The following is a 17,341-nucleotide window of genomic DNA, read 5'->3' as shown; positions in this document are numbered from 1 at the left end:
ATGCCTGGTCCATCCCATCTCTTGCAGCCATCTGAGCTGTGGTGTCAGACATCATCTTGGACAAACAGCCCACTGCAGGCTTCTTATCATTCCCACTCCAGTTACCATTTGATTACAACTCCATGGCAGACTCAAGATAGAACCACCCTCTTGATCTCAGTCAACCTCTGGAACCATGAACAATAACAAGTTGATGTTTTAAGATACAACCGTTAGGAGTGACCTAAACACAGCAATTGGTAACTGAAACATCAGGGCAGAGAAAGGTCTACTTGGGATATGAGGAACTAGCAGAAATTTTGTTATTTTCCTAAGGCTAGAGAAATCATATTGGACATTTGAGGGGCCTGAACACATGTAATTTCTTTCTTTTTATGGCTGCACCTGCCCCATATGGAAGTCCCTGGGCCAGGGATTGAAGACAAATTGCAGCTGTCACCTATGCCACAGCTGCAGCAATGTTGATCTGTAAACCACTGTCCTGGGCCAGGGATTGAATCTGTGCCTCAGCAATGACCTGAGCCACTGCAGTCAGATTCTTGACACATTGCACCAGAGCAGGAACTCCCCTTTCTTTTTTAGTATTGTTTTGCACCAGTATGTAATTTTCATTGTAAACATTACACGTCTAATTTTGTAGTCCCTATAGCATACTAACTACCAAATATTTATTTTTTTGTATTATAGTTTTTTGATTAGTGGTTACCATGGGGTTCATCTATGTTGACCTATAACTATAGCTACACATTTTAAATATGTAGTCATTTAAGTTGAATCACATTCTAAAAGATCTACATTTTTAACTCCCATCCCCACATTCTGTGTTTTTGATGACATATCTTACATCTTTATGTTTGTTCCTTTATTGATTTTTTTAGTTATATTTGATTTTATAATTTTTAAAATATTTTACTCTCATATTTAGCTTATTTAAGTGGCTGATCCTCAGCCTTTACTATGTATTTGTCTTTACTAGTGGGATTTTTCCTTTCTTATAGATACTTCTTGTTGTAGCCTTTTCTTTTCCACTTAGAGAAGATCCTTTAACATTTCTTTTAGGATTGGCTAAAAGTATTGATGAACTCTTGGTTTTTGCTTGTGTAAGAAATTCTTTATTGCTACTTCAATACTAAACAATAACCTAAGTTCCCAGACCAGGGATCTAACCTGCACCACAGCAGTGACCCAGGCTGCTGCAGTGACAACACTGAATCCTTAACCAACTCTGCCACAAGGGAGCTCCCCCTTTAGCACTTTGGCATTGCCATGAGGTGTGGTGTAAGTTGCAGATGCGGCTCATATCCTGAGTTGCGCTGTAGCCGTGGCTGTAGTTCTGATTTGACCCCTAGCCTGGGACCCTCCATATGCCGCAGGCAACCCTAAAAAAAAAGTCAAGTTCCTTAATCAACAAAACCCAACAAAATAAAAACAAAAAGAAAAACCCAAATGAGATCTACTTTAACTTTAAAATTTTACGCACAGCAAAGGAAAACATTGATGAACTGAAAAGACAACTAACTGAATGGAAGAAAACACTTGCAAATGATGTGATCAATGAAAGGGTTAAAATCCAAAATACATAAACAGCTCATACAACTCAACATCAAAAACACCCAAAGAATTAAAAATAGGCCTATGATCTGAATAGACATTTCTCCAAAGAAGTTATACCCACAGGCACAGGAAAAGATGCTCAACATCACTAGTCATCAGGGAAAAGCAAATCCAAACCAGGGTTAGATATCAGCTTCCATCTGTCAGAATGGCTATCATCAAAAAGAACACAATTAACAAATGTTGGTGAGGATGTGGAGAAAAGGGAGCCCTCAGACACTTTGGAGGGTGTAAACTGGTGCAGCCACTGTGGAAAACATTATGGAGGTTTCTCAAAAGACTAAAAACAGAACTACCTTATGACTGAGCAATTCTGCTCCTGGGAATATATTTACCCCCCCCGCAAAAAAAACAGTAATTCAAAAAGATACATGCATTGCATGTTGATAGTAGTGTTATGTACAGTTGCTAAGGCATGGAAGCAACCTAAGTGTCCATCAGCAGATGAATGGATACAGCAGACGTGGTACGTATATGTAATGGAATACTATTCAGCCATAAAAAGAATGAAATTTTGCCATTTGAAACAACATGGAGAGATATGGAGGGTATTATGTCAAATGAGAGAAATCAGAAAAAGATAAATACTGCATGTTATCATTATATGTGGAATCCAAAAAATACAACAAACTAGTGAATATAACAAAAAAAAAACAGACTTACAGATATAGAGAACAAACTAATGACTACCAGTGGGAGAGGGAAGGGGAAAGTGACAGTATGTGGGCAGGGGATAAAGAGGTACAAAGTATTATGCATAAATTAGCTGCAAGAATATACTGTATAACAGGGATTATAGCCAATATTTTATAACTATAAATGGAGTATAACCTTTAAACATTGTGAATCACTATATATAAACCTGTAACATAATATTTTACATCAATTATATTTCAATTAAAAAATGGAGTTCCCTGGTGGCCTGTGATTCCAGATTTGGTGGTGTTATTGCTGTGTCTCAGGTCCAATCCCTGGCTCTGGAACTTCCACATGCTGTGGGCACAGCCAAATAACAACAAAACAAATACCAAAAAAAAAACAAAAAACCTACAGTAAACACCATAGTGAAATATAAAATACTTGTTTCTATCTCTTTTTATTGAAATAGAAATATGTTTATAACAGATTTATGCAAAAGTAAGTTAAAATGCTGTGTCATAATTATATTATAGTTAAAATATATGTAAATATGGAGAAAGTTTGGAAGGAAATAACCAGAAAAATAATGTTTATTTCTTGATGTTAGATTTTTTTCATGATTTGTCTTAGCTTTTTGTATCTCTGTTTGAATTTTCTATATCATAGCTGTAATACAAGTGTAATTTTAGGTAAGAAGGCTATCTTGGTCATTGCATTGCATAAGCCATGTCTGGGCAAGGTCCTAGGAAATAGGTCCTGGACTTTGGGGAACCCTAACCTCCTTCAATGGCAGCCCTCTGTAACAACTATAGTGGAAAAGAAGCCCCGTTTTTAAGAAATGAATTCCTCCCAACTTGATTTATACATTTAAAGCAACCCAGTCAAAATCCTAGCAGGTTTTTTTTTTTTTTTTTTGGTGGGTATCAATTGATAATGGATTCTAATGTGTAGATAAAAGGAAAGGCAAAGGAACTTGAAAGCTGTTGTTTGGAAGGCCTAAACAGTTTTTCAAGGAATAACAAAATTGTAGCATTCACACTATCTGATTGCCAGTCTGTAATGCAAAATAGACTCTTTTTAGTCTGTGTATGTGATCAGTTTGTCCTATATTGTTGTTCAGTGGGCTGTGATCATAAACGGAATTTTCAACAGGAGTCATTTCAATCTCCCAAAGCATAGATCTTCTTGTTATTTTTTTCTTCCTTTTGTCTGCACCTATAGCATGTAGAATTTCCTGGGCCAGGGATTGAACTCATGCCACAGCTTTGACCTAAGCTGCTGCAGTCACAACGTTGGATCCTTAACCTGCTCTGCCACAAGAGAACTCCTCTTCTTATTTTTTATATTGGATGATCCAATTGCTGAATCATTTGCCATGGCACATGCTGCTCAACTTTGAAGATACTGGATATTACATTTCATGTATGTTGTCAGACGAACTCTGAGATAAGAGTTATTACTAAAGTTTGTAGGTTATTTAGTTGTTATAATCATAATTTCCAAATCTGGGCTACAAAAGCATGTTTTTGGATAATTTATTTGGATCTATCTTAGATAACCATGTGTTTTAAAACATGGACAGGAAGTTCCCTTTGTGTCTCAGCAGAAACAAAACTGACTAATTTCTAGGAGGATGCAGGTTCAATCCCTGGCCTTGCTCAGTGGGTTAATGATCCAGCATTGCTGTGAGCTGTGGTGTAGGTCACAGATGCTGCTAGGATCTGGCATTGCTGTGGCTGTGGCATAGGCTGGCAGCTCTATCTCTGATTTTTTTTTTTGGTCTTTTTGCCTTTTCTAGGGCTGCTTTCCGCAGCATATGGAGGTTCCCAGGCTAGGGGTCTAATTGGAGCCATAGCTGTCAGCCACAGCCACAGCCACAGCAATGCGGGATCCGAGCCACGTCTGCGACATACACCACAGCTCATGGCAACGCCAGATCCTTCACCCACTGAGCAACGCCAGGGGTCGAACCTGCAATCTCATGGTTCCTAGTCAGATTCTTTAACCACTGTGCCACGACGGGAACTCCTCTATCTCTGATTTGACCCCTAGCCCAGGAGATTCCATATGCTGCAGGTGCATATGAAAAAGAAAAAAATGGATGTTTTGTTTGACCTTGCTAGAATAATTTACCATTGTGCAGCAGGAAATGTTTACAGTGGTACATACACTGCCCTGACTGAAGTAAATCTGAGGTTGTTTTCCTTCCATAGCTGAGATAGTTTGTCTTTACCTCTCAGCAAAACACAATGCAGGAATTCCACAAAGCCATCTATTCTTTATTGACTGAACATTCCATAGACATTGGCACCATGATTGTTGGTGAGCCTACTAAGGTTCAGGTCAATCTGTTTAGACTAAACTCTCCAAGTTTTTAAAACACCTTCTGAAATCATAAGCCAAAGAAGGTTTAAGCCCATCTCTGGAAGATGTAATGAAAAGAAATCTCATTATGCACCTACCTCCCTTGCAACATTCTTGTTCTCCCATTTAAACAAAATGCCATTGAAGAAATACTCTGATAAATCCAAAACACAGGATTAACTAACAAAGACGGGGCAGATTGAGGATTAATTATATGAATGCTGGTCTACTTGTTTTCATCTCCATCTCTAGCTTGTCCAGAAAAATTCCTTAACTACATAAAATGAATATATTCTTATGTGGATCAAAATGACTGGAGGACTTCATAGCAATCAATAGAACATTCCAAACTTTATACATTTTATATGAACACTTTAGAGGTCTGCTAGCTTTGAAGGGACTAGACATTCATTTTTTTTGTACAATCCAATCTTTGTGAGTTTATGGAAATAAGGATAAGGATTTCCCAAATTTTACATGAATCCTGGGTAACAGTCGATTGCTGGTGGGTACCACTCACTATTTCTTGAGGTACTAATCTGGACAATAATAGCTACTCTGTTTGTAGCATCTAATATAATCTTTACTTGAGAATAGATTGATTATCTTTTTTTATGGGTCTCAAGAATTGTTTCTACATGTTGAGACATCTTATTGATTAATTTTATAACAAAAATTTATTTTGTCATATGTTTTGATTTATAATCTTTTTGTAATGTTCTCCCATTATTGTAATTCTTATTGAGGGGTTATATCCCATTATCTTCTTTTGAAAAATTACATCTCAATTCGCATTTTAATCCATTAACCAGCAGTGAATATAGGATGGCTATTGAACATGCATAGAAGGCCGCTCGTCTAGATGGAGTAGGAAGACGGAAGTTTTAGGAGTGAGGGCTTTAGGATGAAAGAGGACTCCGTAGAATACTTAATAGACTTAAACATTTGAAAACAAGATATGGCAAATAGTGCCAAATAAAAAGGTAATTAGAGCTGCTAGAGAATCAAAGGGCTCTTCAAGAAAAGATGTAATTGTATGGCACTGTTTGTCTTCATGGTGAGCAGAGAACTTGATTTATATAAGAACATTGTAAATACTGTTCAAAAATGACCTCATATTAGTATTACTAGGAATACAAGGAAGTAGGAGAGGAGAATATTATTCGAGGGCTGAAACCTCATCTTTTATAACAGGAAATATGTCTAAAATCAAGAAATAGTTCTCTGAATTCATTATTTAAAACATAAATGTGACCAACAGAAGAAAGTTGAAGAAATTGAAAGGGGTAGATCTGAGATATGCTCTGAGTATAGAGAGGCATTGATTACTATTTGACTTTTTAAATACATGCACTTATGACTTTGAAACAATATATGTGTAATTGATTATGCTCATCTAAGATATAATTATCTGTCAGGTCTAAGAAAGGTCTGAGGAAAGGCGTAAGCAAAGACTGAGGCTAATCTCTTTAAAATGTTCAAAGTCTCCCATCTGTAGGTTTAAAACACAACTGGGGAAACTCTTTGGAAAGAATCAAAAGACACTAATTCTAGGAGGAATATCAAATAGCACAGATGGCAGATTATTATTATGGCAAGTGGCACACTAAATTCTTCTACTTGCTAGGCAAAATGTTGACATTTAATGAATTTACCTAGAGAGTCAAGATTTTTCTTGTTCCATTAATTCCTTCAGTGTCCACCTTGCATGTCTAAAACTCATTTCTTTTTAAATTAGGTACGACAGTCTTCTTCTCCCTATGACCAGTAGTATTCTGGCACTGCTAGACTGAAGTGATTCTGACCTTCGACTAGAAAACTTTGAAAGAATATAGGAGCTTTATAGACACCATGCTGCCAATTCTACTGGCTTTGCTTCCAGTTCTGACAATTTTTAGGGTATGACTCCTGACTTCCGGGGGAGGTTTTACTTCTTTTCTAGAGCATCTATTTCTTCCCTCTCTTGCTTCTTCTCCCTTCTTCTTCCTCTTCCTCCTCCATCTATCTGATGGCTACTATGGGCAGGCTTTATGTCAGAATATCTTTGGTTAAAGGCTACTTCTAAGGGGGTTTCCTGTTTCTGTGCTCTTAAGTTACTCTGAGACGAAAGCCAGATCTTTCTGTCCAAACCTCATGTTTCTCCTTGCACTGCTTGCCTGAATTTACTTTCAAGTTAATCGTACATTTCACATGTTCTGAAGTTGAGTCCATGGGACACTGATAAATAAATACTTCTAATTTGTTCATTTTTTCATCCGTTTTTTCTAAACAAACGTGATTAAATATAACTTGTGATTAAACTGACAAATATTTTCCTCTTTAAGCCTTTCTTTTGGTTTATGGCTTTATCCACCATTCAGCCTTCCAAGCTGGAAAACTATCTCACCTCTGTCATCTATCCACTAAATTGTTTGAATTGAGATTATAATTGTGTCCTTTTTCTCTATTCTCATGGACCATGATAAGAATTTTTACATCATTTGCTTGAACGCTGTTCTCTTTTTGGCTGTGCCCATGGCATGTGGAAGTTCCCAGGTCAGGGGAGGAACCTGCGCCATGCAGGGACCCAAGCCACTGTGCTGTCAGTTCTGGATCCTTAACCTGCTGTGCCACAAGTGAACTCCCTTGAATGCTATTCTTGATGAATTGCTTGTCACCCATATTGTTCATAGGAGTTGATCTAATCTCTGCTCTATTATATTCCTCAGAAGACCAAACTGATAATATTACTTTCTTATAGTTTCTCTTGACTCAGTATTGCCTGGCTCACTCCTAAATGTGCGATAAATATCTTCATTATTTGGTTCCTACAATTCACTCTAAATTAATATCCTCCTACTATTCCCATTATAAGCTATTTTTGCCTCTCACATGTCATCTCAAAAGTGAAATGTCATGAAATCAAGAGTAAAGTTATTTGTCTCAAATCTTTTTTTATGGCATCTCATTTATCCCTTTGTAATAGCATTTAATAAGTTTGATTATAATTTATTAGCTTTTATATCTCTCTATGATACTAGACTGGAGGTTCTCAAAAATTGAGAACCGTGTTTCTTGTATTTCTATTCTCAATGCCCAGCCTGTCACTTGAAATATAGTAAACACTTGATAGATATGTATTAAGTCAAATATTTCATGGTTTAATTTTATTGATTAAAATAATTCTGATTATTAAGTCTTCACAATTTTTTTCATTGTGTTCTTAAAAGCTTGCTTCACCTGCTGATTCCTAAGGGCATAAATAAAGGGATTCAACAAGGGGCTAACTGAAGTCATGAGCAGAGATATTTCCTTGTCAGAGTTTCCTCCTTTTTTTGGTGATGGATTAATGTATAAAAAGATGCAGCTTCCGTAAGAGAGAGAGACGACAATCATGTGGGAGGAACAAGTGGCAAAGGCCTTTGTCCTTTGCTGGGCAGAAGGGATCCTCAGAATGGTCCTGATGATAAATGTATAAGAAAGTGTCACCAGCACCAGAGTAACCACCAGAGTCAAAACAGCTAATAAGATGACAATTAATTCTAAAAGGCTTGTGTCTGAGCAGGCAACCTCTAGGAGAGGTCTATAGTCACAGCAGTATTGATTCAGAACATTGGAGGCACAGAAATCCATGTGGCTTACCGTGATGAAGGGTGGCAAGGTACTCAAGTCTCCCCCGAGCCAGGAGCAGAACACAAGCTGGATGCAGACTCTGCTGTTCATGATGGTCAGGTAGTGCAGGGGTTTGCAGATGGCCACGTAGCGGTCATAGGACATAGAAGCCAGGAGGTAAAATTCTGTTGCCCCGAGGAGGATGGCAAAAAAATACTGAGTCAAGCAGCCATCAAAGCTGATGACTTTATTTCCTGTTGTCAAGCTGGTCAGAAATCTGGGAATAAAAATGGATGTGAAGGAAACTTCTAAGAAGGAGAAATTTCGGAGGAAGAAGTACATGGGGGTCTTGAGGTGGGGGTCTACCAGAGTGAGAATAATGATTGTCAGATTTCCCAAGACACTTAGCAGGTAGGCGAGGAACAGAAAGATGAATATCACCACCTGGAGCTCGGGTTGATTTGTGAAGCCCTGCAAGATAAATTCAGTAATTGTGGTTCAGTTTTTCATTGTGGACCTTTGGTAGATCTACAGGAAAAAAGGGAAGGACAGTGGTAAAAACTGAAGAGTTTCTCATGGTAAGAAAAAATGAAGTTAATTGCAATCAACAGAATCAGGTCATATCATCAACCCCTCTTCCAAATGGGCCCAAGCTGTCATCCCATTGTACTAGGCTTAGCTCGTTGGAAGCCCCAGGGCCCCTATGTAAGTGGCTCCATTCATACGGTTTTACTTTTTTTTTGCAAGTTAATATTTTAATGAATTAATATTTTCATGTTAAAACATGAATATTAATTGATTTAAACACAAAGACTAAAACACATCTAAAACACACACAGAAATGTGCACGGAAAATTCATACAAGAGAATAAAGAGATAACAATATAAAATATTGATTTGATTCATAAAGCTTTGCCACTTCTCCTATTCCTGGGTTCTTAGCAAAGATATGTCACATAAGAATGACTCTTGTCAGTACTTGTCCTTTCTTAGGAAATATCCATAAATTTCCTACATTTATGTATTTTTATCTGACTTTAGTTTTCTCTCATTTCTATGTTCTTAGTATCATTGTTTCTTTCTGTTTGTCTTTTCCTTTGGGTTCCCCTTCATATACTAACTGACACTTCATCGTGTCTGTAACTGACCCTCATCTCCTTCACAGTCTAGTTTCCTGATTTCCTTTTTAAGCAATCTGGAAATTCTCCCAATACAGATGATGCTATAGATCCCACATCCAAAGTTGAGTTTTTACTCTCTCTCTGCATTTTTTAGGATGAATGTCTAATTGGCCTTTAAGATTCGGAGACTGTTGTTTCAGGACTCTGTCGTTTTTATACTGTACGTCTTTCCCCGTGTCCAGTATTCTGCCATCACTAAGTTGCATTGATAAACATTGTCGTATGCTTCGTGGTCACATTCAGAGTCTTCTGGGCTCCGATTTGGCACCCCACTGGGAAGGGATATTGTGGCAGTCCTAGGACACATCTCTCAGAATGGATTTTTCTCTATGCTTTAAAGAGTCCTGAATGGTACCTAGGGGTAGAGGTTGGTTATAATCTCAAACATTGGTATTTCCACTAATTTTAGAACAAAGAGACCTGGAAATTGAGACTAGTATTGTTGATTACAGTTGTCCTTTGTGGATAAATTTGTGGCCCACAGGGAAGGAAATTTTGATAGTTGTTTTTTTTTTTTTGCCATCTTTAGCCTTATCTGATTATGAAGATTCCTGTGACAAAGGATATTTTAAGGGATCCTCTAATCCACATGCAAAGTTATTTAGAAAAATCACATATTGTCAGGTGTCATTGATATTTTCCCTCATGGCCGTACATGAATACTGAGGGGCCAAGCAAGTTTAACCTTTGATCTGGCTTTCTCAGGGTCTTTCACTCCTGGTTGCACTCCCCTATGAATTTTAACAGTAGATTTGCAATTTCTTCCAGACTTTAGAGTGGTATAGTTTCATGGTCTATGTCCCCAAAATGATCACATCAGTGTTTTTGGAAACTAGAAACATAAAATGCCCTCCTCTTCCAATCTGACTGCAGTGGTCTGCTAACTTTATTAATTCTAAAATCTGAACCAAAGGTGAGCGGTCACATAAGAGTCTATAAATGGTTAAAAAAATCAGCTTATTTTCTATATTCTCTCTGACCATACCCTGACATGATTTTTCATGGAAAGGCCTAACCTTACAAGGGCTACCTAAGTAAGAAAGGAAGTATTCCTTTTTATATTTCTCTAAATAAGTCAAACTGGAATTAAGTCTCAGTTCTTGAGAGATAAAGTTTTATTTAGGAGGACAGCAAACCAGAAAATTTAAGAGTAGCAGTGATAGAATGAAAAAGGAGAATCTATCAGCCTGCAAATCCCCTAGTTCTCTGATCTATAATACATTATGTTGCTGTCCTTAGAAGCCAAGATATGGACTTCTCTGCAGATTCCATGTTAGCCAGGATGACCCGTGACCCAGAATTTATCTGTTCCTTTCAGAGTAGGCACATGGGGATCAATTTCCTGACGAACTAAAGGTGCCCTGTGGACTCAAGTTCAGAAGGTGCTAATGAACAGCAGCTGTTGATAACATTGTAAGCGAGTTGTAGATACTTATCTGAGAGAAGAAGGGTCAGGAAGACTATGTTAAAAGTACAATGAGAAATATCAAATTATGACACTATACATCTTAAAGTCACACAATGTTATATGTCAATTATTTTCAATAAACCTGGAGAAAAGAGGAAAAAAAAAAAGTACAATGAGAGAATCAGCTACAGCTTAAATCTGAAAGAGAATTTGAAAGCAATGGGGTGAGAACTTTGAGGATGTTTAGAATAATTATGACTTGGTCATCACCGAAATGAATTGTTGCCCCAATTGGAGGGTTATCAAAGAGCCCAACATTCTCAAGATAGACTATAAATTATTTTTGTAAAATCCACGAAATCAGAGGTCCAGTCATTTGCAGGGAGCTGAGTGGCCCTGCAAAGTACTTGCAAATTCATCAGAAACCAAGCTGTCTCTCCAATTATGATTAAGTCATTCATCCATTATCTACCCCAAAGTATAAACAAATATTATCTTACTTTCTTGTCCATTCCTTTCTTCTGGTTCATCATTTGATATTAGAAGAATAAAGTACAAAGATTATACTCAAAAAGGAGAAAACATGTGGCTTAAAAACTTTGTTTTGGATAAAGATTGTGTTTTCAGAAGTTTCAAAAGATAAAAAAAAATCAGTGGTAATACTAACACCAGGAATATTAACAGCAAGACCAATGAGAACAATGTGAATAACTATACTTATTAAGTACTTTCTTGAACATGCGTCCTCTTGGATATTAGATTTGTTTTTTTGAGCCACCACAGGAACTCTGAGCCTGGTCTTATTTTTATCTACATTTACATATAAAAAAAAGTCAACAAATAAGATTGCTTACATTTACAACTTTATCATCTAAGTACAGATCCTTAGACAATATCGTTTAGCGCTGCCTGTTTTCAAACTTTATAAAAATGGAATTACATTGTATATATTCTTTCCTGTCTTGCTTCTTTTGTTCAGTTTTAGGATTAATATTCATCTCATTATAGTATTCCATTTTTGAGCTTGCCACACTTCATTCATGCAGTTGATAGGGATGTAGTTTTCATTTGGGGGGAAATATGAAATAAGCAGCTTTACTGACACATATCTGAAATTTTCTCTTTGAAATATATCCAGGAGTGGAACTGCTGGGTTATTGGCTATACATGATTTCAACTTTCCTAGTAATGCCAAACTGACTTCAGCGTGGCTGAATCCTTTACGATATCACCACCTCTCGTGTATCCAATTGCTCTCGGCTCTGTGGCCTCCTTACTTGGCACTTGATCGTCACTGTTACCTGGCTGACTGGTGTGCAGTGGAACTCACGTGCTCTTTGCTTTCCTGTGATCATTAGCGTAGGCGAGGAATGTTCTATACCCACATGGCCATTTATATTTCTTTTTTTGAAGTTCCTGTTGCAGTCTCTTGTCCACTTTTTCACTGGGTTGTCTGTCTTTTTCCTATTGATATGTTGGAATTCTTTATATAGTCTGAATATAATTGCTTTTGGGGCCATGTGAGTTGCAGATATTTTCTCTTTTTCACTCTCTTAACGGTGGGTTTCTGTTTGGTGGAACAGATTCTTAATTTTAAAGCATGTTCAGTTCATCAGTTGTTTGTTTCATCTGATTCAGAAATTCTTTTCTACCCAGAGCCATGAAAATATTCTCCTATTATCATCTTCTTAAATTTTTTGCCTTTCAGGTATATGTCAATAGTTCATTTGGAATTGACTTCTCCTGTAATTCACATCCGATTTCACTTTTCCCCACATAGACATTGAATATTTCTGGTACTGTTTGTTGTTAAGACTGTCCTTTCCCCATTGCAACGATATCTTTACCATAAGTTAAGGCCTCACATATACATGAATCAGTTTCTAGGATCAATTATATTCCATCAGTCTATTTGTATTCCTGCAACAATAATGTGCTGGTCTTTTTTTAAATTTATTTTTTATTGTTAATTTCCCCAACACTTTTTTTTTTATTCCCACTGTATATCATGGGAACCCAGTTACACATACATGTATACATAATTTTTTTTTCTCCCATTGTCATGCTGCCTGTATGTATCTAGGACATAGTTCTTCAGTGCTACACAGCAGGATCTCATTGTTAATCCATTCCAAAAGCAATAGTTTGCATCCATTAACCCAAAGCTCCCAATCCCTCCCACTCCCTCTCCCTCCCCTAGGGCAACCACAAGTCTATTCTCCAAGTCCATGATTTTCTTTTCTGTGGAAAGTTTCATTTGTGCTGTATATTGGATACCAGATATGAGTGATAGCATATGATATTTTTCTTTCTCTTTCTGACTTACTTCACTCAGAATGAGAGTCTCTAGTTCCATCCATGTTGCTGCAAATGGCATTATTTTGTTCTTTTTTATGGCTGAGTAGTATTGATCAACAAATTCAGCAAAGTAGCAGGATATAAGATTAACATTCAGAAATCAGTAGCATTTCTGTACAATAACAAAGCAACTTTAGAAAAGGAATATAAAAACACAATACCTTTTATAATTGCACCCCAAAAAATCAAATACCTGGGAATACACCTGACCAAGGAGGCAAGGGACCTATATTCTGAGAACTATAAAACAGTTAATCAAGGAAATTAAAGAAGATGCATAGAAATAGAAAGATATTCCATGTTCCTAGATTGGAAAAATTAATGTTGTAAAAATGGTCATACTACCCAAAGCAATCTACAGATTCAATGCAATCCCTATCAAACTACCCATGACATTTTCTTAGAACTAGAACAAACAATCCAAAATTTATATGGAACCACAAAAAAAACCAGAATTGCTAAAGTAATGTGCTGTCTTAATTGACATAGTTTTAGAATACTTATTGACTTCTGGTACAATAATTTCCTTCATTTTGTTATCCTTCTTTTAGAGTGTGTCATTCTTTTTTGTCCTTTGTAACTAATCAGAAATTTTTCTTTTTTTTATCAGAAATGTTTCTTGTCAATTTTACAAAAAAAGAATTGGAATTTTTATTGAGATTGCACTGAATCTATTGTAAACTTGTGAAAATTGTTATGTTTAAGACATTAAAATTTCTAGCTCATAATTGTGGTATGATACATCTCTCCATGTATTTAGATCTTTAAAATATCTCCAAATAAGAGTTCCCTGGTGGCCTAAAGGTTAAGAATTCACTGCCGTGGTTCAGTTCCATCCCTGACCCAGGAACTTCTGCATGCCATGGGCATGGCCAAAAAATTTCCAAATAAAAATTTATATTTTTCTCCAAGAAATCTTGTGTATATTTATTCATAACTAGTTCATTTTTAAATGGTATCTCTTTTTCAGTTTCATATTCTACTGGTTTGTTTTGGTATATAGATATATCATTGATACAAAATACACTAACTTTAAATTGAAACTGTGGTATTAAAACTCTAATACTATTCTACTGTTGGGTGTTTAATATTTATCTTTATTAATTTTTATCCTGAGTATACCCATGGAGTGCTCTAGATCAGAGACGGATGTCTTATTAATTACTTCTCAATAAATAATAAATATATTGGATCCCCTCACCTTAGGTCTTATCACTGGGCAACATGATGACAGCCAAGCCAGACATCCTATGTAAGGAGCTGTACATCCATCGGCAAAGGATGAGGAAAAATGATGCTTTTCTTATAAGGGGAAAGGAGGCAACTGTCCTCTCCCTTCCAGAAAGGGTCTTCTCTTTCCTCCAGGCATTTGGGAGGTAAATAAAATATCTCCAAGAGGTAGACCCATGCAAGTCTTAGATTTTACAATGTAGAGATGTTTCCAAGTTCCTGAGTTTCATTCTTCCTTGGTTTGTGAATAATTAGGGAGACAGTCCTAGTTTTCTTGGCACCTTGGGACCAATCTCGGGACGTTGCTCTTGGCTGTAACATCTGACTCCCTAGGGGAGATAATAAAAAAATTATTACCTTTTTGGACCAGAGCAATTAACTAGATAAATGGCTATAAACCTGGTTCTTAAGACAGGTGAAGAGCCTTGGCCTTTTATAGGAAACATAAAAAAACCTATGGCCTTTTATAGGAAACATAAAAAATCTAGGGAAAATTTATACTCCAACCTTTATCTTTATGCTCTTCTAGATTCATATATACCTGCTTTTCACTCTGCTCTTTCTTTTCCTTCCTTTTCTTTTTTCTTTTCTTTTCTCTTCTTCTCTTTTTACAGCAGCTCCTGTGGCATATGGAAGTTCCTGGGCCAAGAGTCCAATCAGAGCTGTAGCCGAAGGCCTATGCCACAGTCACGACAATATCAGATCTGAGCTGAATCTTCAATCTGTGCAGCAGCAAGGGCAAATTCGTAATCCACTGAGCGAGGCAACCCTCATCCTTACAGAGACAACGTTGGGTCCTTAACCCACAGAACCACAATGGGAACTCTCTAATTTCTTGATGAAAAGAACCTTCCTAATTGTAAAGCAGTTCAATTTCCCAGTCTTTTTTTGATTAATGATTAATGCTTTCTGTTTTTAGTTTAAGAAATATTCTTTATCCCAAGATCATGGAAATACTCTGCTAATTTTCATCTAGAAACTTTATGATTTTTCTCTTCACATTTTTTTAAGGTTCAGGTTTGTCTATTAAGGAGAATGCATTGAGGTGTTATGATTAATCACCACACTATGTTTTCTAGAGATACAGTCATCAATATCAAAGTGGCCAGCAAGCAGGTGCATGACAGAAAGCATCCTAGAAGGAAACACAAGACACATCTAGAAGGAAATAAATCTGTGCATTTGACCTCAAAAATAATTTTCCTAAAAAAAGCAGCTTTATTAAAGTATAATTGATATACAAAAATGTATGGATTTAATGTATACAATTTGATGAGTTTGGACATATACACACACCCATGAAACCATCATCCCTGATGTTCCTGGGAGATTTGGGACTCAAATCAGGACATACCAGCCAGTAAAAGAGGAATAGCTGAGCAGCAGTATAATGGTAAGATGATGCTGCTTACATTTCCTGGTTCTGTAACTAGTAATAGGTGTATTGTTTTAAATATTTACAGCAAAGCTTTGGCCTTGTATTTCTGGGACTAGGTTGAGCAAAAAAGGATTATTAATACATGTACTAATAGTAGGCACTAAATGTAACAGAATGGGGTTGTGATATATAAAACCATGACTAACATACCAAGAGCGAAAAATAAAATAGAGCTATAGGGAATTTATTTACAATGTGTCATTCTGAACTCAGTAGTCCTTTAGTTCTTTGCCACAGCTGCAATGCTTTTGATCATGTCTTTGAAAGCTTGTACCACTTGCTTGTTCCTCAGAGTGTAAATGAAGGGACTCATTACCGGTGCCACCGAGGTGGTAAGCACTGACACAACCTTATTCATAGCTCCCCCTTCTTTTGCAGATGGTTTAATATAGATGAAAATGCAGCTTCCATAAGTGATAGAAACCACAATTACATGGGAAGAACAGGTAGAAAAAGCCTTTTTCCTTTGCTGGGCAGAAGGAAATCTGAGAATGGTCCTGATGATGTAGGTGTAGGACAGAATTACACACACCAAGGTGAACAGGAGGGTCAGCACAGCCAGGACCAAGACAAATCGCTCTATGAGGACCGTGTCTGAGCAGGTAATCTTCAGGATGGGAGCAGCATCACAGCCAAAGTGATCGATGACATTCGAGTCACAAAACTCGAGGTCCAAGCCCATTACATAGGGCGGGAGGACGATGATCAGAGCAATCACGTAGCAGCCAAGAAGGAACCTGATGCAGACTGTGCTGCTCATGATGGTGGTGTAATGCAGGGGTTTGCAGATGGCCACGTAGCGGTCATAGGACATGGCAGTCAGGAGAAAAAACTCGGTCACACCCAGCACGATAACAAAAAATAATTGAGTGGCACAAGGATTATAGGTCACTGTGTTGTCCCCAGTGGCAAGGGTATACAGGTATCTGGGGATACAGACAGTGGTAAAAGAGACTTCTAAAAAGGAGAAATTCCGGAGAAAGAAGTACATAGGGGTTTTAAGGTGGGAATCTACCAAGGTGAGGGTGATGATGGTGAGGTTCCCAATCACACTCAGTAGATAGGTGAGCAACAGAAAGATAAAAAGCAGAATCTGAAGATCTGGGTCATCTGTCAGTCCCACCAAGATGAAGGTTGTTAACACAGTGTAATTTGTCATCACTGACCTCTGGCTTCTGCATATTCTGTTGGTAAAAATAAGGCAGAAATGGGACATCAGTAGGGTTCACACGAATTAAACATGGGAGTAGGGTGAGACTGTCAGGCAGGACAATATCACTTTATTCGATAATGTGCTCGTATGGGTGGCTCATGCTACTCCAAGATTCATACAATAGTGTGGCCAGAAAGCTGGTATTAAACATTCTTATCATTATGTTAATGAGAAGTCTATGGTACGAGGACTTCTAGAGTAACTTCCCCTCCCCCCTGCAAAAAAAAGGAAAGGCAGAAACAAAAAAAAAACCCCAAACAAAGGCTGGGGATGAAATTCTTTCAGATGATATCAGCCAGGTAGAA

General features: G+C 37.3%; 1 protein-coding gene and 1 pseudogene across 1 annotated transcript; both read right to left on the bottom strand.

Moving 5' to 3' along the window:
• Nucleotides 1-7,788: 7,788 nt before the first annotated feature.
• Nucleotides 7,789-8,718, bottom strand: LOC125130381 (olfactory receptor 6C4-like; annotated as a pseudogene).
• A 7,325-nt stretch (nucleotides 8,719-16,043) lies between these two features.
• LOC125130311 (olfactory receptor 6C2-like) lies at nucleotides 16,044-16,982 on the bottom strand. Its single transcript, XM_047785693.1, has one exon. The coding sequence runs from the start codon at nucleotides 16,980-16,982 to the stop codon at nucleotides 16,044-16,046; it is 939 nt and encodes a 312-aa protein (XP_047641649.1).
• Between the last annotated feature and the right edge of the window lie 359 nt (nucleotides 16,983-17,341).

This window comes from Phacochoerus africanus, chromosome 7 (genome assembly GCF_016906955.1).
Source record: "Phacochoerus africanus isolate WHEZ1 chromosome 7, ROS_Pafr_v1, whole genome shotgun sequence".
NCBI classification, from domain to species: Eukaryota; Metazoa; Chordata; class Mammalia; order Artiodactyla; family Suidae; genus Phacochoerus; species Phacochoerus africanus.
The sequence above is the reverse complement of the archived record's forward strand: the minus strand, read 5'-3'. Positions and strand labels throughout refer to the sequence as shown.